This window comes from Abrus precatorius, unplaced genomic scaffold (assembly GCF_003935025.1).
Source record: "Abrus precatorius isolate BTA unplaced genomic scaffold, Abrus_2018 Scaffold10, whole genome shotgun sequence".
Taxonomy (NCBI): Eukaryota; Viridiplantae; Streptophyta; class Magnoliopsida; order Fabales; family Fabaceae; genus Abrus; species Abrus precatorius.
In genome coordinates, this window is record NW_020874292.1 from 1,980,453 (window position 1) to 2,005,130 (window position 24,678).

At 33.4% G+C, this 24,678-nt stretch overlaps 3 protein-coding genes across 6 annotated transcripts; 1 reads left to right on the forward strand and 2 right to left on the reverse strand.

The window, feature by feature from the left end:
* Positions 1-530: 530 nt before the first annotated feature.
* LOC113874076 (general transcription and DNA repair factor IIH subunit TFB4) lies at positions 531-6,386 on the reverse strand. 3 transcript variants are annotated; one of them, XR_003506085.1, is made up of 12 exons: positions 6,229-6,386; positions 6,063-6,151; positions 5,704-5,974; positions 5,434-5,480; positions 4,589-4,626; positions 4,461-4,506; positions 4,212-4,265; positions 4,030-4,098; positions 2,579-2,655; positions 1,835-1,930; positions 1,405-1,583; positions 575-886 (listed from the first exon to the last, which is right to left on the reverse strand). XR_003506085.1 is itself a non-coding variant. In XM_027512283.1 (11 exons), exons 1-11 carry the CDS (start codon positions 6,257-6,259, stop codon positions 823-825), a joined length of 882 nt encoding a protein of 293 aa, XP_027368084.1. In that variant the 5' UTR covers positions 6,260-6,386; the 3' UTR covers positions 531-822. The 3 variants fall into 3 exon arrangements, 2 of the variants coding, with proteins under 2 accessions (XP_027368084.1, XP_027368088.1); XM_027512283.1 differs by lacking the exon at positions 1,405-1,583 and having other exon boundaries at positions 531-886; XM_027512287.1 differs by lacking the exon at positions 575-886 and having other exon boundaries at positions 923-1,583.
* Positions 6,387-7,973: 1,587 nt separating this feature from the next.
* On the reverse strand, positions 7,974-10,265 carry LOC113874060 (lysM domain-containing GPI-anchored protein 1). The gene is made up of 5 exons (XM_027512281.1): positions 9,325-10,265; positions 9,098-9,215; positions 8,797-8,958; positions 8,652-8,683; positions 7,974-8,311 (listed from the first exon to the last, which is right to left on the reverse strand). Exons 1-5 carry the CDS (start codon positions 9,986-9,988, stop codon positions 8,028-8,030), a joined length of 1,260 nt encoding a protein of 419 aa, XP_027368082.1. The 5' UTR covers positions 9,989-10,265; the 3' UTR covers positions 7,974-8,027.
* Positions 10,266-14,316: 4,051 nt separating this feature from the next.
* On the forward strand, positions 14,317-22,779 carry LOC113852450. Of its 2 annotated transcripts, none has more exons than XM_027482727.1 (16): positions 14,317-14,621; positions 14,856-14,987; positions 15,204-15,371; positions 15,501-15,740; positions 15,916-16,010; positions 16,458-16,542; positions 16,638-16,856; positions 17,835-17,894; positions 18,409-18,488; positions 19,115-19,419; positions 19,511-19,608; positions 19,724-19,853; positions 20,521-21,677; positions 21,766-22,061; positions 22,197-22,364; positions 22,467-22,779. In XM_027482727.1, the coding sequence occupies exons 1-16, from the start codon at positions 14,394-14,396 to the stop codon at positions 22,594-22,596; spliced, it is 3,591 nt and encodes a 1,196-aa protein (XP_027338528.1). In that variant the 5' UTR covers positions 14,317-14,393; the 3' UTR covers positions 22,597-22,779. The 2 variants fall into 2 exon arrangements, with proteins under 2 accessions (XP_027338528.1, XP_027338527.1); XM_027482726.1 differs by having other exon boundaries at positions 19,511-19,602.
* Positions 22,780-24,678: the final 1,899 nt, after the last annotated feature.

The window sequence follows — 24,678 nt, forward strand, 5'->3', positions numbered from 1 at the left end:
AAATAAATTATTCTAGTTAAAATTCTGTAATGTTTTAAAATTACCTTTTTTACTATTCAGGTACATGAATCGTGGAAATTATAAAATATGCTATCCAAATACAACCTAAAGTTTTAAAAAGACGACTATTCAACAAAAAAAAAACTTAAAAATAAATTAAATTATTGTTAAAAACATTTTAAGAAAAAATCATAAAAATTTGTAAAAAGAAAAAAAAATTGCAAAGAACAAGTCCCTCGTTTATTTCATTGTCTTTTTAATAGAACCAATATTTTGGGCTTTCCCTGACATAAAAATTCATGATAAGTAACAAACAGTCAAGCCCCATTAAAGAAAGGATAAGACGACGTAGATGAAAATTTTTAATGTAGTTTTATATTTTTAATCAATTCAAATTTTATCCCAAAAATAAATGTTAATTTTCAATACTGACCTTTATGATGCTAATTAGAAAAAGAAAAACTAAAAGCGCATTTAAGATTTGTATTTCAAGAAAATTACTAAAAGCACATTTAAGCTCAGCCGACTATGTGAACATAATGTTCATAGCTTCAAAAGGAATGTAACATTTCAGATAAAAAGCCTTTACGCAGCCCCCCGTACAGAGAGATCCCACTAACCAATTAATTATCCAGATCGATGCTAACTTCTGTAGACATACAATAATCTCCGTAACAAACTTCAGTTTCCCACCAAAACAGAGGAAAAAGCAATTTGACGCCAAAATTTCATTATGCTACATGTACATGAAGAAAACTTCAATCGATCAGCTCTCGATGGATGTGACAAAATATGTTACGTGTTCAGACACAAAATAATGTATCAAGCCTTTCTTTTTCTGTCGGCTGCTGAGGCAACATCAGGTTGAGCCTGGCCAAATACAGACCTACAGAATGTGCAAAGACACAAAATAACCATGAAAAGGTCACCATATTATTTTGGGCTTAGTACATAATATTTATCAGGAGGTACAATGCAGCATAACAGACCAAGTTTCCATTAAACAACTAAGGTATCGATAATAGACCATTCTCAATGGCCGAGGCCAATCATAGGATGGTCACTCACGTTTCCATCCAATATGCATCACATTTGTGCTTCTCTAATTTACTTGACACTCTAAAGTGGCAAAATGCGAAACTTCAACTAAAGATTGACGGAATTTCTATTCTATTTTCAAATTACCGAAGATGCAATAGATTCATCATATATTGCAGGTCTGCTTTTCACTAGTCTTTTTTATATACTCATTTAAAATACATCGAGGATTCATTTCTCCCTTGAAACTCTCAAGGTGGTGATTCTCAAAGGTCAATAGCAAGAATTTTCATTTCAATTCTCACATAGACAATACTATATGTAAGATTTGTTTGAGAGATTAAAAGTAATGCGCACATTGCATACCCAATCTATATTTGACAAAACACTGACAAACTTAGAAAGGAAGAAAATCAAGTGCCACCAAGACATGCGTCCAAAGACAGGGTTGAAAACTTCATCTTAATCAGTTTGCATTCCCTTCCTCATCTAGTCTATTTTCTTCTTTACATGCTAACCCCCAAATTAGGTACAGTATCTTTCACCTATGGCTATAAAATTCAGCTACGAGAGAAACATTGTTAATTGTATCAAATTATTAAAAAAAGGGTAATAGTAGTCTAAAGTAGACTAATAAACCATACAATTGAAAGGGGAAGATTTCTGTAAAAATTGAACTATTTCCAACTATTTGCGAACTAAAAGATGGACATTTACACTCATTTCAAGTAACATATCCGCAGAAGCTAATGGAAACAGAACAACAAATGGCCAAGTTAGGGAAATAAACACTTACCCACAGGTTGAACACTTATCATGATGCTCGCAGAATATGGATAAGCATACAGAACATACATAGCCCATGTCAATTGTTTGCTTGTGGCAAAAACACCTGCACATTTCATACAACAATCTAGGAGCAGGTCTCATAATATCTATTGCAAACAGAAGAAAATTTTCAGCACAAAGAGTTTTACATCACAGAACCTGTACAAGTCTGCTAACATTACATTACCGATATCATCCATTTCAAAAAGAATTCAATACTTCAATACTCAGTCTGATTCATTTAATTGACATTATAGTATACGGAGGACATATCTGAAAGTGTTACTCAGGTAATAATGTTCCTAAATTCAGTGAATCTAAGCTTTAAAAGTTGGGTTACTGACTGCATAAATTGTGGTTGATGAAACATGGACCAAGAATGATAGCTCAATAATGCACGGGGATAAATATATTTCACATCGGTCAACCATGGGTTACCTAGAAAAATGTCATTTTATCTTGTTAAATATAATTTGAAGTCTCCCTCCATACAGAAGCAATACAGAGAACAGAGCCATAAAAGCTGTGTATCTTCAAACCAGCACAAATTAAAAAGGGAAGAAAAAAGCTGGAGAAAAAAAAAGAAGTATGATAATAGATAGGTTGCAGTCCAAATGTTTGTAGTTTTATATGAGGGCGGAGAAATAGAGAGGGAAAAGAAAAGAACAAGAATCTAAAGCAAGAAAAGATCAACAGGAAAGGAACAACTTACGATGCACGAAAGTCTACACCCACTGATTTAGGAAGTCGTAAAAATGCACGAGAATGCAAATCAGTTGCAAACACTGTCTGGGAAAACAAGGATAGATTATTGTCAAACGTAAAATTAAAAATACAAATAACCTGAACCTGAGTACAAAAAAATCTGATAAATACAAATAACCCAAACCTGACTATTGAAAAAACTCATAATTTGTCTATTCCTTTGTCAAAGGCCAATCATAAAAGTTACTAAAATAACCAAATCTTATCCTACTAGTTCGGATAAGGTACATGAATCATACGACACTATTAAACGCAATTAAAAATCAAATTATCTGTTTAATATTATTTTTCAGCAGATATTTTCTAATAATTTCCGCTTTTAAGTTCTTTAGGTCTCTCTTATTTTCTTGTACATTTTCAAACTTCAATAAGGATACCATAAGAGCTGATTATTTTGTTGTTATTCATTTGCTGAAGATTTCTTTTACTTCTCCAACTCAAATCTTGTGATAGTATACCAAATTTAGTTCATTCCTTTAACTTTTCAGTGCTTCTATCTATTCCTTACCCATCATTAAAAAGTTTATAAAAATAATTTTTTCATCTATCTTTAATATCTTGATCTGTAATAAAGAATTTCCTTCTTCATTTTTAATATATATAACTCAATCCAATTTTTTTTTATTTTCTTTCCCTATTTTTGGCAAGCTTATATATCTCTCTTTGCATTCTATGTCTCAAAATCTTAATAGAACTTCTCAAAGGTCTTAGATCATCTTTAATATATATAACGTAATCCAATTTTTTAAATTTTCTTTTCCTATTTTTGGCAAGCTTATATCTGTCTTTTGTCATTCTTTCTCTCAAAATCTTGATAGAACTCTTCAAAGGTCATAGATCATGCCTTACTCACAACTAGTACGTAATGTAATGAGTTATTACATTAGTCTTTCACTTTTACTAAATTATTTGGTTGAATTGTTTCTTTAGAAGAAAAAAAAGTAGTAAATTGTTTCATTCTGTTTTAGGAACTACATAGTAGTCAATAAATAAAGAACCCAAATTGGACCAAACTACATGATTTCAGAAGATTTTTCTGACATTTTTTGTTGACTCAAAAAGGATTTGATCACTAGCAAGTAGTTTGTCTCATACGATATCAAGTACCAAGTCATCTTGAAGTGCTTCCATGAAAGAAAGAACACTAATCCCACATCCAAGTAATAGAAAAACAAAATTGTTTGATATTATGGGGTTTGGCATCAAGCAAACAAAACAAAAGATGAGTTTGGGATTTTGGGGGAGGGGGGCGAAGCCACTAAATACAACCTATTTGGTGGCATTGGCTTTCCAGATAATAAAAACCAGACAAAGACCACTGACTGTACAAGCGAAAAAATAGACTATATTACAGGTCACACCAATGCTTAAAAACAGACAATTAAAATACAATCTTACTGAAAGATATTGAAAAAGCCCATCCAATTGTGGAGGCTTGTAATATATGCCACCAGTGATATATGAAGCCTGTTATTCATAATTTCATATCACAACAAGAAATGACACGAGTCAATATAACATTCTGCAATAGCAACACAAACTCATTCAACATGTATGTGTGTGTGTGTCTGTTTAACTACCTGCTGGAGGAATGCAGAATTGTTCAAACCAATATAACAAGAATCTATAGGAACCTGCATCATGAAAATAATAGTCACACTCACACATAAAAACACAGGTAATCTTTAGATGTTAGCTATATAAATATTTTGCAGAAAAATGTCTAACTACTGGACAGTGTGTAGCCAGTGTACAAAAGAAAAAGGCCAAAGTTGAAACCAATCACAAGGAACAAAGAAAGAAAAGTAAAGTGAAGACTGTGTATGTACTGTAGAACGCTGAGCTGAGAATATTGCATTCATAATTGCAACATACCTGAAAAGGATGGAAAGTGTGATTTGAAGTGAAAGGTCAATGCAAAAATTAAATAATAAATGTAGAGATCACAGGAACATACTGTTCTGGTCCATCAGCAGATCCTTGCAAACACAAAATCTGTTCATAAATTAGTAAGTAAAAAGAAATTATTCAAAATCAGCAAATTGGAAAGGAAATTGCAAGAGAAAGAAGAAAAAACAAAAAGGAAGAATGGATGAAAAATCTATATTCATGTAACAGAGCAACAGCCAACGTATCAAATATAAACAAAGATGACCAATCATATAAATGAATTTCCAGTAGGGTACTTGTAAAACTCATTTCCAGTTTAAACCAGTTCAAAATCAACAGAATGTTAGTAATCACTAATAACTTGGAACTATCCAATCAACTTCAACAGCAGAACAGTTTACAGAAGATACTAATATTTTTATGGTAAATTCTAACTAGTAAATGAGAGAGTATTTTATGCTCTTGTATACGTGGAACAATCATAACAATTGATTTTAGTAGTGAAACTAGTAGTGTATTTGAAAAAAATATAAATATCCTTTAATATCTTAGTATAATCTAAAGAGAGTATTTAATGACGCTTCAAGCACCTATTTTTATTTGTTATTACAGACAAGTGAAACAACATGCAGACATAATACTTAACACAACATAAATTATTTCAATGACCCAAGACCAAAAAGAAAAGTATGTCAACGAGCAAAAACCCCATAATATCAACATTCAGATGACAGGTTGGGTCTGAATATCATTTTCAAACTCTAACATCAACCCACAACCCATTAATACAAGAAAATGCAAGAGTCCATCATAGTTGACTAACAAAACTCCAATTGCAACTTATCATATTCAAGTGTAGTATAAAATTCCATCTAAGAACAAATTCACAATTAACCACTCATACACACGCACCCGAGGTTGAGGGTGCATAGGTCCCGAACGAAAAGCTCTCTGTATGTCTGATAATCAAATCAGGTTAAACAAAAACCACAGGAACGCACTTCGAAAGTCCAAGGTGAAACAAATCATTCAAATTCAGCAAACCACGTGCAATGATAAAAACTGAAAACCCTAATCCTTAAAACAAAACGTCTTCAATTTCATTAGCCAAAATTCGAAGAACGCGGAAAGCAAAGCGAACTGAAAGGGCGGAAAAAGAACCATAAACATTGCGAAGGATACAACAAAGGGCCATAGACAAGGAGCCGGATAACAGGGAAGAAGGAACGGTTCCCGGAGAGTGAGGCGCGGCTAATTTCTGGTCCTTAGCTAGAAAATCCTCAAGATTGTGAAGCAAATTGGAATAAAGCGCGGGCATTGTGGCAGTGGCGGAAGCATGGTTGTTGGTGGAAGTGGAATCGTAAACGTAGGAACAAGAATTGCAGCCCGTGGCGATGACGATGAGTTGGTTGAGTTGGCCGAGAAGCAAAATTGAATTGAGGAAAGCGAGTACCTGAAAAGGGTAAAGAGGATTGAAAAGTGGTTTGGGAATAGGGATGAGAGAGAGAGAGAGAGAGAGAGAGAGAGAGAGAGAGAGTTACTTGAGAGAGGAATTCGGAGAAGGGGAATGGGAAAGTGGACCAGAAGAAAGGATTGGTATCAAGCGTGACGACGAGAAGGCTAACGTCATCTGCAAGGAAAGAAAGAAAGGGTTAATTGTGTGAAATCGGAGACTGTGTGATGAGGGATGATGAGAGGTGACACAACCTGCATAGAGTTTTGTAGGAGCTGAAGGCATTGTGTCAGTGGGAACCCAAGTCACAACTGCTTTCTGCTTTCGCTTCAAACTTATTTTCTTGGCACAGAAAGGAGTATTCTAACGCAATACTTCCAGGCTCCACCTTTCCAAGAATTCGAGGCCCAAGTTCCTTAGAAAAACTGATTAATGAACTGTGAAGGTGCTTCCTTCGGTACTATTAAACATGAAGGAGCATCTCATATTTTTTAGATTATACTAAAATGTTAAAGAATATTTGATATTTTAAATAAATCAATACCTCTACTGTTAAAATTAATCGTCACAATTATTTTACATTAATAAAAAAGCATAAAATACGCCTTAATTTTCAGAGTGTAGAGTTTACCTTTTAAGAATTTGGTAAATTGGATAACCATAGTTAAATTTTGTATTTTAAAAATAGATTTATAATTTGCATTTTTACCATATTATAAAATTAAATGGTATAATATAATAAAGTATTTGTTTATTAATAAAATTTTAATTTTTATTTAATAAGTAAAATGTGTTTTTCTTGTTATTACTATAATTCTTCTTATTTCTTGTAAAGGTTCAATGGAAGTTAATAAATGTTATCTTATCCATCTAATTAATCGTTTGACAAAATTTAGTTGCACACAAGCTAGTGAAATAAAACTTCAATTTTAATTAATAAAACAACACAAGCACTCAAGGGCCTAAAATTTTGATTCATTATTTCATAAACAAGCTTAAGATATCAAATTCTGCCCAGTAACTATTTACCAGCTAGATTAAGTAATTCTGCGTACTCCATCGAATGTCATATAGAAATAACAATAGTAGTGTCGCAGTGTTCAAATTTGCTTGTATATATAAGTCTCGAATTACCCTTCAAAAGTCATGATGAATTTAGTGCATGTTTAGTAACAAGTTTAAAATTCTATAAACATGAATCTAACTCAAATTCAAACGTGCATCCAAACACCATACCCACGCTAAAGGAGTAAAAAATTGGAAGCTCACAAGTGACTCCGGGAACAAAATAAATGCGTTACCAAATACCCACGCTAACAATTTCAGATATGCACATTCCAATGGATCTTCATTTCACGATCTATAATTGAAGAATTTATCGATTCTGGGAATAAGGGAATCAAATTGTAAGTGAATGTTCCAGCTGTCAAAAATAGAAAAACTACAAATAACGTTAGAATTGGCTTCTCTCGAGTGAATAGGAAGACACTAACGATAAAAGACAGAATAAAATGGAACTTAACGGTCTTTCTTCCTTCTCACCCAACTAACTCAAATGTGCGAAATTAAAAAAGAAAATCATTTCCATACGAGAAGTTGAGGAATATTACATTTGGCACCAACATTTGCATTGGGTTGCATTCCATATATGGACCGTGCACAGAAAATGGGCTATCAAATAACAAAGCTAAGGTATTCAAGATTTAAGAAAAACCAAGAAAGACAATTGACCGCATACTTGCATTATTAGAAATACCAGAAAATGGTAAAACAAGATTGAGAAATATACGTGAATACAAGATTGAGCTTCGATAATGATCAATAACAGACTATACCTAGAATTACTGACCCTAGAGAAACAATATAAGTCAGCAGAGCGTCAAATAATAAAAAGGCTATGCGTGTGATGAAACTCGAAATCACATAGTTCTCCAGATTCACAAATCAGTTCAAGGGTACAAATGAATATCATTAACTACAATAGATAGGAGCACCTGTGACAATCAAAGTAGCAGGGCATAACTAAACCTACTACAAAATTGAGAAGAGAAGATTACAATGCCACAGGTATCATCAACTTAACAAGCAATAACACAATTGCAGATGTCAAAGTGGGTAATGGTTTCACCAAGGAGCATGCAGCAGAAGCACCAGAAGAAATCCCGCTGACAGGGCCATTTGCAGGAGAGAATCCTGGAAGCCCTGTTGCAGGAACCAGTGAGGATTTGGGTGATGTTGGACCAGCTCCATCAAACTGCGGTGCCGGTGCTGGTGCAAATATTGATTCTCTTGCAACAGTTGTAGGTGGGGCAATAAGGGGAGGAAATTCCTGCGACCCTGTAACATTATTTAAAACATATTTAGAAGGCATCACAGAAAATACAAATTGCAGCTATAGCAAATAGAGTATACATTCTAGACTTGGAGTTGGCAACGGCATACATTTGCTGAAATAGATAGCATATAGTAAACAACATGAAGATTGACCATGGTTCATTGTTTGTATCGCTAACATATTGATATTTCAAACATTTGAAGTATCATCTATGCAGAATTAAGGCATGCTCAACTCAATTGAACTGAGTTAGCGGGCATCATGGTAAATAAACCATCCAGAATGAAAAGTAAAACAAAGAGATCGTGGAATACAATGATTAGAAACACATAACACACAGACCTGGACATCGAGGCTGAAGAGATGGGGACAACCTGCAGAGTGGCAAGAAAAATTAGACAAGCTTAAATTCGAAGACAAGTACAGCAAAATAGAGATTATAAAAATATCTCAACTAGAAAAGCAAGTGCGCGGAGGATACACATACATAGTGACTATGGTGCCATTAACAATACCATCATAATTGCAAGAAGTAACATTGCAACCAGCACTAGTCTGTTGCACTGTAACATTTCCCACCATAAGATTGCTTCCCCTACATTGCATGCTGGAGCAAGAAACAGCTAGAGAAGCTGGCATACAGTACAAACTGTGTAGAAAGCGAGAAACGATTAAACACAAGTAAATAACTTTACAATAACTTAACCCCAAAAGAGAATCTAATCAAGGTTTATTTACAAGGGAAGAAGGAATAGATTTTGCAAAAAGAAAAGTTGCTTAATAAGTACTTAAGGTTTCGTGGTCCACAGCTACACTGCATACAATGACCCGCTGTAATGGCATAACTTCCATTAGGGACAAGCAAGCCAAAATCAGAGGCAGACTTTGGAAAATTTGAAGCACAAGCTGCAACATGAGAAACAAGGTAAAATTACAGATTCTACACACACAAAAAATAAAAATAAAAAATAAAAAAATTGAATGCGTAAATGTGAAGAGATTGAGAGAAAATTACCGGGTATTGGAACAGCAAGGATATCACCATCGTTGATAGCAGTGCTTCCCATGGCATTAACATTCATCAAATCAGTGAGAGTAGTAAAATATCTGGCAGCAATTGCAGCCAAAGTATCAACCGGTTGAACCACGTAAGAGAGGTAAATTGCGGGCAGAGAGTTATCTGAACCATTGAAGCAGGTGCAAGGAAGAGGCACAACAAGGTTCTGACCCACATCCAACACTGAAGGATCGGTTATGGAATTGGCCTCTCTGAGCTGGTCAGCGGAAACCAACCCACCATAGATAGAGTCAGCGATGGAAGAGAGAGTATCAGAGGGGCGCGTCTTGTAATGGGTTGACACCGATTTGCGAATCCCGTCAACGCAGGAGCAAGAAATGGGGATTTTGAGGAAGAGTCTAGAAGGAAGAATATGGTGTTCAACGTCTGGGTAAGAAATGTCTATGGCATTAGCAGTAAGAAGAGCAATAGGGTCGATTTGGAAGAGGGAAGCAACTTCTGAGACCTTGAGGTCAGTGTAGAGAGTGTATCCTAAGAGAGCGTTGCATGAGTCTGAGTTTGAACATGGCTCTATGGTGGATTTACAACTCACGTTCATCAAAGCCTGAAAAAGTAACAAGAGGAAGAAAGTGTTCTGCAAAACGTGCTTTTGATTTGGCATTCTGGAGAATGAATGAAGCTCGTATGTGCTCACACGCAATAAAAAGGAGTTAAACAAACGGGTACAATGTGGCACAACTAATTCTACGATGTCGGAATCTACAATGAAAGTTTCGAAATGGGTTTAGGGTTTTCTGTATTTTGGGTGTGTGAGAGAGAAGAGGGGAGTGTTGGGGTCGGGGAGTGGAAAAGTTTGGGTTTCAAAAGGGAAAGGAAGTTTAGAGTAGGAGACAGGTGTGTTGCATATCACGAGTAGAACCACGAGGACACTGTTACTCACTAGTCAGACTCGATCATGGAGATTTCAACATTACATGCTTCGCTGGACATGTTTGTCCCTCTGTCCAATTCATTCCTATTTTTTATTTTTAATCATTTATATATATATATGCCGTTATTAAATATATATTCAGTTTTGTGGCAGGACAATAAATTACTGAGACTCACAAAACAGCAATTTGTGTTCTGAGGCACTCCAACGTCGTATTCAAATTTTGAAATGTTTAGGTTTAGAGATTAATTTAATAATGTTGCTTAACGTTGGAGTAAATGAATCATTTGGGTTTTGTTTGTCCCTTGGAGGATACGGAGCAGCGTGATGGGGATGCTTTGGTAATTTAGCGTTTTGCTTTTCTGATTTGGGGACAAGCAAGGGTGGGCCGTGTTTGAGTTACATTCGTTCGTATGGTTTGCTTTTTCAGGCATTTGGGTAAGGAATTTTTAGTTTTCTTCCTGCCTTTAGATACCATGCACGATGCTCCAGTAAGCGGCGTAACTTGAGGCAAGTTCAGCATTGCAAACTAAGGGTATTCAAAATTATCATTTGTTCTAAATTTTGTCAACAAATATTTTAAGAATTAGAATTATGTTTATACGTTGTAATTTCATTCCCGTCTCTCATATTTAGAATAGAATTGTAAATATATTACATTTATATTGAATTTTCTATTGTACTTTTATATAAATACTAACTTAAAATATATTTTATTGAATGCATTTATATTTTAAAAACTAAGATTATTTTCACTTGTAATTTTTACTATAGACTAAGCAGTGATTCATGATTAAAATTTAAATTTTTAATGAGTTTGTTTTCATGTTTATTTATTGTGTATTTAACTTTTTATTTGGATTTAATCTCTACACGTTGTACAATTTGAAAATAGTCTATATAAAAATGTCTTTAGTATATAGTGTTTTACTTTTTTTATGATTTATAGTTTTTAGTTCTTTTAGTTGATGTAATTTATCTAAAATTTGACATTTCAATTTATAAGTTAAAATTTTTTAAAATAATAGTTTATTAAAAAATATGAATTATATTCTAACAAAAAATATATATAGACATTTAGTTACCTTAGCTTAAATACACCACATAGTATATTAGTATAATAATTTATGTTTAAAACTTCCAAAACAAGTCCAATTGCAACTTGTATAAGAGAATGACAACATCACTGATTATTTGTTCTTGACTTCTTGCCATTTTAGTTTACAAAGAACCAGAGATTGAAAGAACATGTTAGGCATACACTGTGCAAGTTTTTGTCATATATTAGTGAGTTGTTCCGCTGGCAGCCTCTTGGTGATAATACTAGGATCACTTGAATTTCGATATTTTTTGTTGACATACGCAGGTTATATTTAGTTTTGCGTCAGAAAAAATCAAAGTTACGTGGCTTATACATTTAAAACGCATGTTAGTTTTTTTTTTAAACGCAAACTCAAACACTATTAGTCTATTGCAGAGGTTATTTGAAGAAGAGTTAGGTTTAAATTAAATCCTTTATACAGCAGTGTTCAACTTCGTTCAGCTTGCTTTTGAGCTTAACATTTTAAACAGAGATGTACTTTCCCCTGATAGATAATAACCAAGTACTAAAATCTTATGACATGCAACTGAGAATGTCCAAAAGACCAAACACGATCTCTGTTCATATTCTATCAAGTTAAAGGCTTACCAGAATTTTTGTTATAAGTAAAATAAATCAAATAGTTGACTTCATTTTTTGAAGAGATTAGCAGCTCTACGGTGCTATGTCCATTGTTGCAAAACATCTGGCTTCCTTTTGCTTCGAAATTGATTTATTTAACCTCACGATTAACGTGTATTTAGTACAATGTTAAATTCAAATTAACACACGTTATAAACACGGAAATAGTAGTTTTTGTTTTTCAAGTTTTACGCATGTTTATCATATTTCAAAGCGGATTTAAACTCACACTTAGTATAACAAGAATTCTATTTAATTACATATTAAAGTAGTTAAAATATAACTTAACCGATCATATCAGCTTTTTTCTCCGTTTTTTTTAAATCAAAATGAAGAAAAAACTTACATTACAACTTCTAAAGACAAAACACGATTATGTTTATTCTTGTTGATGTCAAGAGTTTTCGAACTTGCTGAATGTGTTCCAAAATTTTCTTGTCGTCCTCAACTTTAACAGCAATAAATAATTGGTATTGTTTAATTAAACGGGTGGAGAAAACAAACAAGTAAGAATGACAGATGATAAAATATCACTGTCTTCTTACATATCTGTGAAATAATAATTGATATGGCGGTAGACACATTTATTGTTTTTTCTTCAACATGTATAACATCTTGGATTGAAATTTTTCAAAATATGTGCTTTAACTTGTATACGCATTTTATGAAATGCAATATCAATATCTAAATTATTGATATATTTATACACAGATTTATGAATGATATTTCTATTGATAATTTATGAGGGGTGTTTATGTAATCGTCTAATATTTTGTTTTCAAAATTTAATAAAATATTAATGTTTTACACTATAATTAAACCTATAAATTGAAATATAGCCCACACAATTCATCTCACTCAATTTACTATACAGTTATTTTTTAATTAGATAATTAATTACTCAATTCACTGTATAAAAATTATTGTTTAAAGTATCACTAGGGCTGTAAACCCCGTTTAATATAAAATAAATAATTATGGTTTAAGATTTGAGTAAGAGATGAATTACTTCACTTATTTTAGCGAGCAATTAAGGTAAAGGAAATTAACATGTATATGTATGTTCAACATTTAGAAATACTAATAAATTTATACATTTATAAAGCATTAATATAATTAAATTTGATTGTATTTAACATAATTATTTTGGATAAAACATAGGAATTGAGCTTCCTACATGGCCTACACCATAATTCACAAACAGATTTGAATTCTTTGCAATTTTGAAAAGACATTTTCTCAAAATGAAATAAAATTTGTTTAAGCGAATTTGATAAGAAGTAATTTTGATTTAAGCAAAATAAAATTGCTTAAGTGAATTTAATAAAAGTAATTTTTGTTTAAGAAAAATAAAAAATTTCACTTAAATTAAAAATACTGGTAAAAATGACTAATTTTCTTAAGAAAAAAGAGTAGAAAAGAAGAAGAGAAAGATAGAATGAGAAGGAAATATGGAGAAAAATAGGAGACTGAAGCCGCACAAACTCAAGAGATCAGTTTCCTTCACAAATAATTTACGCAATTGTTTCAATAGCTATTGCAACTCCTTTTCAATTATAATTTCATCTCATTTTTTTCTATTTAAAATCCTACTACTTATTTCTTCTTATTTAATAAATTAACGAGCTATGTCAGAATTTATGTTAATCTAATTAATAATTAGTTATTTTTAAGAAGCTAATATGATTGCTGATTATATATATTATTATATATTAATATAATATTTTATTTACGTAAAAAATTACTTTAATAACTTAAAAAAGATAAGGAATTAAAATAGTAATTTCCTTGTAAATAAACCGATAAACACAATTGGCATACGATTTTTACTTTTTTTTAACACTAACAACACCTTTGTAGTTATGAATTTGGATGATGACCACGATATTAACTTCCAAAGCTTCAACTGAAATGAAAATAAAGAAGCATGTTAAAACTAAAACGAATGCATAATTTTACTTCCTTTAACTCGTGCAGGTACAGTACACAGATAAAAGTATAATTATTTTTTAATCGTATTCTCTTTTTCTTTTTAACTTGAAAATTATTAGTTTAAAAAAATAATTGACCTGGATCACTTAAATGAGTCATAATCATAATAACTAATCATCAATTGTTATTAGTGGTCGAGATTTGCACACTTTAAAGGAGCCGTAGCCTTAAATAAAACAGATTTTAAAAGTTTAGCCCGCCCAAAAACAGAGGAAATTATACATTTAATGATTAAATAATAGAAAAAAGATTAATATACCCAATACCCATCGGTTCTCTCCAAATTTGGCGCGAGCGAACCTGCATTCCCTCCAAGATTTTCTGTCCCTAATTTCAAGTCTCTTTCACCTCCCTCGTCCGCCATTACCCCCAAATTCCAAAACCCTAACTGATTCATCTACTCAATTCGATTCTACTGAAATGGACGGCACCGTCACGGAGCTCAGTCCCTCCAGCAACGGCGACACACCGCTGCGCCGCAGTGTCCGCCGAAGGCTTGTCCAATCGACGCTCTTCCCTCACAAGCCACCTGAACCCGTCGAAAAGAACGACAAAGAAGACGAACATGACGAGGATTACTGCGAAGCTGAGAATCACAAGAAGAGGAAGCCGAAACCAAAAACCACTCCTCGAAACAAAGGTTCCAGGGTAGATCTCCTTCTCTTTTCTTCATTTAAAACTTCAATTATAATTTCACTGTACCAATGTGCCTGTATTATGCTGAATTATATTAATTTACTAGTTTATATCTCTTGCTTAATGATGTCGCGGTGAAATTCAAGTGTTGCTTGCTGCATTGACATGCAAATATGATGAGAAAGTTGAGGACTTTTAATTCTAATTTTATTTCGTTTGGTTCTGTTATTTTACCTCTACTAACAGAGTGCAACGCCAAAGAAAAATGCATCCGCTAATGGGATTAGGGGCTCAACTTCGCGGCAAGTGTTGACTGATTCTGACCAGGTCAATACACCCATGCCTGATTTGCGGTCAGAGGCCAAATTGTCTGCTGAGGTTAGTGTGCTTGGTTTTGCATCACTGGAATTCCGTTAACACATTACTATTTATGCTTTTAATTTTGTGAAATGACAACACATGTAACCCAGTGAGGAGATTGGCCTGAAACTTTCATTATGGCTGTAGATTCAGTTTCGTCCTTTCCTTGCTGCTTAACTGTGACTTGACAATCTTCGACACATTTTTTCTCATTAAATTCTATTCTCAAATCAGGAAAATTCGAGGATTTTTGCAGGGCGGCAAATACATCCATTTTTTTCATTGTGGAAGGCGGGGAAGAAAGTTCAGAACCTGGCTGAATCAGGAAGTAATTTATGTACAACTAAGAGAGAGGATGAAAGGACTACCTGTGGCCCTATTCATGTATTTGAAAGTATTCAGGTATGTTACTTGTGCCTGTGATTTACTTCTGCTTTGGTGGGGGTGGGTAATATAAACTTCCTTGGTGTCTGGGTTCTGAATTCTGTAATATCATAGTTTTTGAGTTAGGCGTAAAATTCTTCCATACAGGACAATACCATATCCCTTGACTGGAGAAACTGGACGCTCTTGGAAAATACTACCTGCGTGAATTATGGTCAAGAAAGTTCGAATTCATCTGTTTTGGAGGGTTCAGTTGAATCCTTAAATCTTGACAAGGTTCTTAGTTCTTTGGATCCGATTGGTGCTTCAATTTCTCAGAACGCCTTATCTTCAGATACACTTTCGGAGCATTCAATGTGTCCTCCAATGTGTAAAGATGCTGAAGTGGTATATAATTTCTTGCATATTTTTAATGAATCACTTCTGTATCTGTCCCTAATTAGCTGCACTCTATGAATATCTGTGGCATGTACGTAATCCACGGTAGCTAATTTAGAGGGTGAAATATACTCTCACCTTTGTCTCAATTATTTGTTAACTGTTGGCCAAAAATTATTTTCAGGACTTGGGGGTGGATGAATCCGTTACTTCAACTGTGCAAGCTGGCATTTTTGGAAAGTCAGATACTGAACCGCTGAGTAGATTTCTTCAAGAAAGGTTAACAAATGCATGATTCAGGCGACTCCAATATCTTCATGGCAATAACATTTTTACATTTGACTATAGCCCATTATATATATTTCATGCATTTGCAAATTGTTTTGCTAAAATTTTGTTCTTCAGCAATATAATAAGCTGGGATTTTTTGGGTAAAATATGTGGAAAGTGTGTTTGTAAACAATCTGGTAGAGATAAATATATATATTTTTTTCATTTCATGAAAATGCCTAAATGGAAAATAAAGGATATCTGGGTAAATAAATGTTAGAAGAAAAGTGGAAAACAATTATGGGAGCAACTGAATTTCTTGTTTTTTCATGAAAATGCCTAAATAGCAAATAAATAGTTGTGCTGTGCTGATTATTTTTGTAATTAGTGACTTTATTTTTCAGTTCGATAACCTTAGTTCCTGATAGAGGTTTTACCTTGTATTCTGCATTGCAGTATGAGGTCATACTACCATAGTTGTGAAGATAAGGTTGAGGCTGGTTTGTGGACATACAAATACAAGCCAACAAAGGCCATTGAGGTGTTTCTTTTTTCTAAATTAAGGTTGCATTTTCTTAAAAAAAGTCTATGGTCCTAAATTCCACGTTTCTTGTTTCATGAATTTTCTTTTTGTAGGTATGTGGTAATGATGAATCTGTGAACTTCTTGCGTGACTGGCTACATCTTTGGCATGAAAGACGTTACAAAAGCAGGAAGGATACCTCCATGCGAGATGCTGAAGTAGATGATGAGGATGATGGTGATTACAACTGTTCTTATAGTGACTACGATTCAGAAGATATAAATGGGGAGGATACCCTGCAGAATGTTCTTTTAATTACAGGACCGATAGGGGTGTGTGGAAATCTACTTTCTCAAATCTTTGACTTGCCGTTCTTTACAAGAATTGTCTCATGCTCTCCATTCATGCATATATTGAAGGCTACTAGCTACTACTATTCAGTAATATAATGGTGACTCTGAAACTAATTAGAATTTGGGCAGAGTAGTTTTAGAAAAAGAATAAGTCTTAATAACTTTTCAAATGGAGCTTTCTGTCAAATCAAGATAGAAGCTAATGGCCGATTTGAAAAAATGTTAGACCACTGGGAACTAGAGTGTAGAAGATAAAAGAAAAATAACACCATGGGTAGTCAAATCTCAAGCTATTTGATTGATAACTATATAATATAGGGCCTGCAAGTCGTTTGGATGATGAAAAAATGATTTCTGAACTAAGTAGAGAATTACAATTGTTGCATTCCTTTCACTTGAAGGTCATGAAAATACACTAGATCTGGCTGCCTTTGTCCCCTATTATAAAACCATGTCAGACATGAATACAAGCTTGTGAATTTCTTTGTGGCTTAGTGAGTGATAGGTAACAACTCTGTTTAGTGTTTACACCTGTACGTTTCTACTGCTAGTGTTAGGGTTATTGATGACCTTTGCTCCAAAGTTAATTTGGCGATGACCAAGTTCGTATTTTTATTTGTTTAGTTATTGTTTATTCTTACTGAACCTCAGTTTCTATTTTACTTTTCCAGCAATTAGTTTCCTCTGTTAGTAATACTAATTCTTTAAAAGTTCTAATAATAGTAGTAAGAACCAAGGAATGATAATTATTCTTTTTCTTGGGATTTCAACAACAGGTATTTGCATAAAATCTAAGACTAAAACTTTACTATTGGTGTCTTCTGAATGTTTCTTGGCTTGGATAACTTTACCTAAAGTTATCATTATTTACCTGTAGCTAGGTTCAATATTTTTTTCCAGTATAAAACACTTCCTGTTCATATCAGTTGCTAAAGCATTAAGTTTATCATATTGCAGAGTGGCAAGTCTGCAGCAGTCTATGCTTGTGCCCAAGAGCAAGGGTTTGACATTTTAGAGGTATCACTGTTTATTAATATACTTTTAGTATTTATGCATTTAAACTGATACTCTTTTGTAATAATAATATTCATTGATCTTTTGCATCCTGTAAATAGCCACCTTAATTTTTTATAAGCATCACTGAATATCAAGCAAAGTAATTAATCAGCCAGATTTAGATATGCCTGATGTATGTTGTATTACGAAGTTTTCCATCTCCTCTGAACTTTGGTTTAAGTTTGATCTTTCCTGCCCAATGTGAACGATTAGTCTGAAAGATTGTTATTTGTTGTGGTCAAAAGCAATGAGAAAGAATGGTGGAAACAGTTACTTATATTTGTCAGTTGCTAGCCTAGCTTTCAATAAACAGACTTGCACAATTTATTCCCCTCAAACACCTATCAGCATCTTCTTGCTTTTTTAAAACATCAAATAGTTGTTAAAAGATTTATTTTCCTTATCATGCATCTGTCTTTTCAACCATGAATATAGCCAAATTTATTGAACTTTATGGTTCATGTTGTCTCAACAGCTCAATGCATCAGATTGTAGAAATGGGACTGTTGTCAAGCAGTATTTTGGGGATGCCCTTTGTTCACTTGGATTCAAAAGGTTTGTGAATTGTTCTGTCAATGCTTGCTGGTAAATTCCAATCTTCTGGAGCTGAGTAATTTTAACTAACTGTAACTGTCTTCTATAGACTTTCACTTCCCTCCACTATTTTGTTACCTTAGTTGAGTGTTCCTTTTTTCTGTGGAGGAGCATTTCATATTGAACTTGGGAATTTAGATTCCCTTGTACAAATGCTATTTGATAAAGGTAAACAATACTGTATGCTAGATTGCAAAAAGCAGTTTGTTACTAGTTGTGTAATTATCCAATCAAATGGATGAGGGAGAGAACATAATTTTAGATGTTAAAGAGGTGAATTGGAATTGTCAAACAAGTATAAAGCAAGCATGGAGTAGTGGTCTTAGCTCCAAGATGTCTTGGGTTATATGCTTTTGATGTGGGACTGGACTGGTTTTTCCTTTCTTCAATCTACAGCGAAAAATTGAATAGCTAAAGAATCTAAGTAAAATAAGCGTTGGGCACTTATAATTAAACTTCTTTGTTAGGTTGTTGTGCCTTGATTCAATCTTATTTTAGTAGAACCAAGTTACTTGTTATAAGAAACTTCTGTGATCTGTCAACCTGTTCTGTGATGATATATCTTATTTAATGTATATGTGTTTCAGGTTATCAGAACATACTGCAAGTTCACAGAAGAGAACTGCAGAATTGCCACCAGCTCCTGCTTTGGTCAGTGGTCAAGCTGCTGATGAGGTGGTTGAACTGATATCCATATCTGATGAAGCTCCTAGCCATGGTGGTTCATCGCAGAAGTTACTTGGCAAAAATAATTTAGTTGCTTGTGATAAAGTCCAAACTATAATTCTAGTTGAGGATGTGGACATTCTTTTTCCTGAAGATCGTGGATGTATTGCTGCCATACAACAGATTGCTGAGACTGCAAGGGGGCCAATTATATTGACCAGCAATAGTAAGATGACTAGTTAGAATGATGCATTTTTGCTCAACTTATAGATTTTATCAGACGTTCATATTTATGACAATGTATTGCTGGAAATTAGGTGATAATCCTGGCCTGCCAGATAATTTTGATATGCTCCATGTTTCATTTGTGTTGCCATCACCGAAGGAGTTGCTTTGCCATTTGTACACTGTATGTACTTGCTGATTTTCTTCCTTCTCCCCCCCTCCCCCCCCCCCCCCCCCCCCCCCAAATAAAAGCAGTAAAAGAAAATTGTCCAAATTTATATTAATCGTACACAAGTGACGTGCAGGTTTGTCTCACAGAAGGAGTCAACATCCATCCTCTTTTACTGAAGAAGTTTATACAGTCTTGTGATGGAGATATCCGAAAATCCATTATGCATCTTCAGTTCTGGTTTCAAAGTAAAAGATTTCGAAAAGGTATACCACACACCATCTGGTTCATTTATGTGTTTCTAGACTGTCTTTATGTAGCATGTACACATCAAATCAAATATTTTGTTGTCTGCATTTATTGACTATGGTATGGAATGATATTTGCGAGTAACCGCATTTAAGGGTAAAAGGAGTTCAGTTAGCAACAGCGAGCAGTGGAAATGCGAAAAGAAGCAAACTTGGTTAAACCGTTATTTATTCCCCTCATTTTCTCCCCCTCTCTTTTTCTGTGTTGACCTTTCTGTTGTTTGTTGGGAGGGTTGATTTTAAAGCTTCTACATATGAACTGTAAAGTGTTTAGAAAAATAAAATATCAGAGGGTACTTTGTTGTGGTCATAGTATATTAGGATAATACACTTTTTATCAGTATTGTTTCGTCGATTCATAAATCTTGTGAGTGACTGAGTTTTCTGCTTTACTTTCTTTCCTTTTCACTCCCCATTTTCTTAACTATTCTGACTCCATTTTGGTAGATCCTTTTATCACCTATGACTCTTTATAAGTTAACAACCAAAGCTTTATTTATTTTTGGTTGTGATATTTGTGCTTAGGAATTAATGTTGGAATATAATTTCATTTACTATTTCCCGGTTATCTTATTACCATTGCGATCACTTGCAAAACCTAATGACTTCCCCCTCCGCTGTACAGATGGAAAAGAACAGACGGGCTATGGCTCACTTCCATTTGATCTTGAGCTTGGCCATCAGATACTACCAAAGATAATGCCCTGGAGTTTCCCCTCAGAGATTTCCGAGCTAATTGAGAACGAAATCACCAAATCAGCAAATATAATGGAAGAAAACAATAGAGAGTTAGTTACAGAAGAGTCTCTTCACATAAATGAAAGGCAAAATGATTTAGATGTTCAGTATTTGGAGACTGATTCTATAGAGGCCAAGAAGGTGGAGATGATAAAGAGAAATGGATCTTTAACAGATTACAGCGAGCTTGAAATTCAATACAATGCTATTTCTGAGTTTTCCAACTCTTCTGGATCTCCACTTGCATCCTCTTGGCAAAATGGTCGAAGGAAACTTGTAGTAATGTCCTCTGATTCTGAGGACGAGGATTCAAATAATGGATACCCTGTAGACTCACATGATGCTAATAATAGACAATCCATGAGAGAAAATGATGAATGTCTGCCTGAGTTTCAGTTGAATGGAAACTGTCCCAGCTCATCAGTTCGCAAACTGGTTTGTTCTGAATTGGAGGATTCAGAAGATGAACATTTTAAATATTCAGAAACAGCTGACGATACGTGCTTGAGTGAAATATCTAAATCATATGATGTATCCTGTGTGCCAGAATCAACATTAGTTCCTGAGACTGCAATTGAAAATGGAACAGAGACAATGTCTGGAGCTGTGTCTTCTGGCCATCTTGTCGGTCCTCTGGAGGTTTCTGTGAATAATGAGTTGAAACCATTCACTTTCAGTGTCCGTAGGCGGTTAGCAAAACTGACACAAAATCCAGACTTGCGGGTGGATACTGCAATTCCAGGTTCTTCTCTCAAAGGGGTTCAACGAGATGTTGTAGACAAGAATATGGAAACTACAATTGTCAATGTGATGGATGAGTGCAGTCGTATGGATTTCAAACTAAACTCAACATTTGTACAATCCAATCTATCAATGGAGACAGATATACAAAAATTGTGGACAAACCTTCGGGAGCGTAGAATGGATTCAAGGCAGCAAGCTACCGAAGAACAGCTACATTCTCTTCAAGTTGTTAAACTTGCTAGTGGACTGAGCAATCTATTTTCTGAAGCTGACTTGTTTCATGATCACCAACAAAAACGTGTAAGTGCCTTCTACAGGTGAAATGAAAATTGTACTCTTTCTTCCTTTGTGGATTGGCACTTGATTATGACAATATGTGAATGTGCAGGATATTATGGAACCTCCAATTTTCCGTTCTGGTGAAGCCGCATCTAGTTGGTATCATGAGCACGTAATGATGCCCACTGTTGCTGAACATGGGTTTTGCTTTTACGCTAAGCTTATAGCAGATGTAGGATCAAAATTGGGATATGATAACTGGGTTGATTTAACTTCTGAGATATTGGCTTCCACTACTAATATTATGGCGTTGGGAAAATTATCGGAGCAGGATCTCACGAAAAGCAAAGCTATCTTTACTGGAAAGCAATTAGAGTGGAACCCAATAAATGAAATGCAGAAGAGGTATTTTTAGCCTTGCCTTTCATCTATAGTTCACGCTCGATTCCGCTCGTGAAAATGTTTCTGATAAATTGTTTTTAAAAAACAATTTTGGTTATGCCTTGATGTCAAACCTTACTTTGGGAGCCTGTAATGCAGTGAAACCAAAACATCTCTGTTCAAGGCGATCCAATCCACTGTTCCTGCAAGAATATCCTTGACATTAAAAGGTGACGTATTCAATGAATATCTATCTTCATTACGCCAAATTTCAAGATCAGAAGCTTTCCGCATTTCACAAGATGTTGAAAAGAAGAGAAGAGGAAGGTACATGTTTGTTGAGCAATTAGTTGTTTTCAGCCTTTTGGTTGATTATACGTTAACCAGGTATCCTTGAATTGTTGCTCAACACACGATGTTTCCATGCAGGGCGCGGGGTGGTCATTACTTGAGTAGATGTACAATGTTGTCTCCTGAAGATATATCTTTGATGACTGAGGGTGATTTGTACAGAAAGATCTCTTCTCAACATACAACTGACATAGAAGGCAAATTATAACTGTATATAGGTTTAATAATACATATAAGCAGCTAGAAGAACGCGTAGATGATTGACATAGAATAGGTCCGTGTAGTTTGTTTTTGCCGATGATTATGGTCACAGACTAAGAATGAAAATTAAACTAGCGCAGTGATAGGAGTTGTAGAAGCGGTAGAAGTTGATCCAATTATGAAAAATGATTTACTTTTCATCATTTTGTAAAGCTTAAATGAGTTATTTTTTTTGTACGTGGACATGATAATGGGTAGGATATATCATATACGTATGTATTCGAGACCCGTGCCCACATCCGTGTTAATAAAACAATTGTTTGGACATATTCCTGAGAGAAGCAATTTAGGGTTGATATCCATGTTAATGGATATGCCTAAATATCCATGATTTGAATTCGCTTCTCTAACTTTTATAAATGAATTTCTTTATATAAACTGATAAAATAATAATATTTAATAATATTTCTAACAAGTATTTTAAAGATAATGATTAGAAAGATAATAAATAAGTATATTGAAAATTATAGTGAGACTATATTGTTAACATCAAATATTATATTTTTATAATTTTTAATTTTTAAACTAATATCACTGGTTAATGTTGCTTGTAAAGTAAAAAAAAAAAACCTATTTATTAATATATATATATATATATATATATATATTTACTTGATCAATATCAGTTTCAAAGATTCATGTTGACAAATTTATAAAGTTCATAAAATAAAGAGTTTAAAATGGGTGCACTAAGTATATAATTTTTTACACTTATTGATATAATTTTTATATTAATTAATACAAATTTTTTTATATTATTAGTGTAATTAGGTTAAAATTTAAAATATATTAAATACGATTAAAATTAAGTTTTAAATTTTAATCTTGTAAAAAAGTGTTAGAATTTTATTCTTGTAGATAAGTTAACATAACCGGAAATAACATTTAAATATTAAGAGTTTATTTTTAGAAAGGAGAGAGAATACAAGGCAATGTAGGGATTATAGTATTTACCATCGTAAAATTTGTAAGGCAGTGGTTGATGTTGTTTGTTTGCACTTTATTTTTTAAATAAAAAGAATCGGGTAAGTAATTACAGTCTTTGTCAATTCAAAAGTAAACAATGAACTAAACTACAGCTAAATTGGATTAGCAATTTGCTACCCTTTACGCTTTTTGAACTAAATCATAAAACAAAACAAATAACACTTTTTAACTGAGATTTTGACGGAAATGACACTTTAGCAAATGTGAGAGATCCTACGAGATCGGAGAAAGATTATTTTCCCACCGTTCATTTTTATTAATTGTAGTATTTTTTAAATTACTTTTAGAATTTAATTTTTATAAGGTATAAAATATTTTTAATAATTATATTTTGAAAATGATTTATAAAGGATTTTTATAAGTTATCAAATCACTTTTAAAATTTAAATTTCAAAAGTCATTTTTAAATCAGTATTAGAATCTAATTTTTTTATATAATAAATATACTTTGAAAAATAAAAAAATATATATAAATAACAAAAAAATTGTAGTATGCATAGCAATCCATGAATATTCGTAAATTTTATCCCACATATTTTTCTAGTGCTTATATTGTGTCTCTGCATGATTTATTTATATCAAAGATAAGCATTTTTCTAAAGAAAAGAGTGAAAACGAAACTTGAATTTTCATTTTTCTTTGACAGAAAATGGGCTTTGATCCAAATTTATATTCTAATTCTAACGAAACCATCATCATAAGCTCCTAAAAAGTGTTGGTGTGAACCGATGCAGTATGATTCTGTTTTCTTTGTTTATTTATTTATCTTCCATTGCTTTTGGCATACCAAATCTGCCACTTCCCCAGCCTTCCCTTCCCTTTGGTCTCAGTCTCACACCCCTTTCCCGGCATAGACAGTCATAATTGCCATCACTTCATTTTACTTTTCATTTTTCCCTTTTCCTTACCATAATGGGGCCAATTGGAATATTCAGAAATATATACATGTAATTTATTTTAAAGTTAATTTTGATATTACAAATAATAAATTATTTTATATAATTTGAATATATATTTAAATTAATCTTAATCATTAAGTTTA

Bases quoted from the DNA above. Each gene is read 5' to 3' on its own strand.
- LOC113874076 (XM_027512283.1), bottom strand. From the start codon at position 6,259: ATGCCTTCAGCTCCTACAAAACTCTATGCAG. The intron at 4,266-4,460 runs GTACATACACAG...TTCATGATGCAG, and splicing joins TCTCAGCTCAGCGTTCTACA to GTTCCTATAGATTCTTGTTA. The intron at 4,099-4,211 runs GTAGTTAAACAG...TATGAATAACAG, and splicing joins ATTCTGCATTCCTCCAGCAG to GCTTCATATATCACTGGTGG.
- LOC113852450 (XM_027482727.1), top strand. From the start codon at position 14,394: ATGGACGGCACCGTCACGGAGCTCAGTCCCTCCAGCAACGGCGACACA. The intron at 14,622-14,855 runs GTAGATCTCCTT...CTCTACTAACAG, and splicing joins CTCGAAACAAAGGTTCCAGG to AGTGCAACGCCAAAGAAAAA. The intron at 19,854-20,520 runs GTATACCACACA...TCCGCTGTACAG, and splicing joins AAGTAAAAGATTTCGAAAAG to ATGGAAAAGAACAGACGGGC.
- LOC113874060 (XM_027512281.1), bottom strand. From the start codon at position 9,988: ATGCCAAATCAAAAGCACGTTTTGCAGAACACTTTCTTCCTCTTGTTA. The intron at 8,959-9,097 runs GTACTTATTAAG...CTTTCTACACAG, and splicing joins TGTGGACCACGAAACCTTAA to TTTGTACTGTATGCCAGCTT. The intron at 8,684-8,796 runs GTATGTGTATCC...GCCACTCTGCAG, and splicing joins AATGGCACCATAGTCACTAT to GTTGTCCCCATCTCTTCAGC.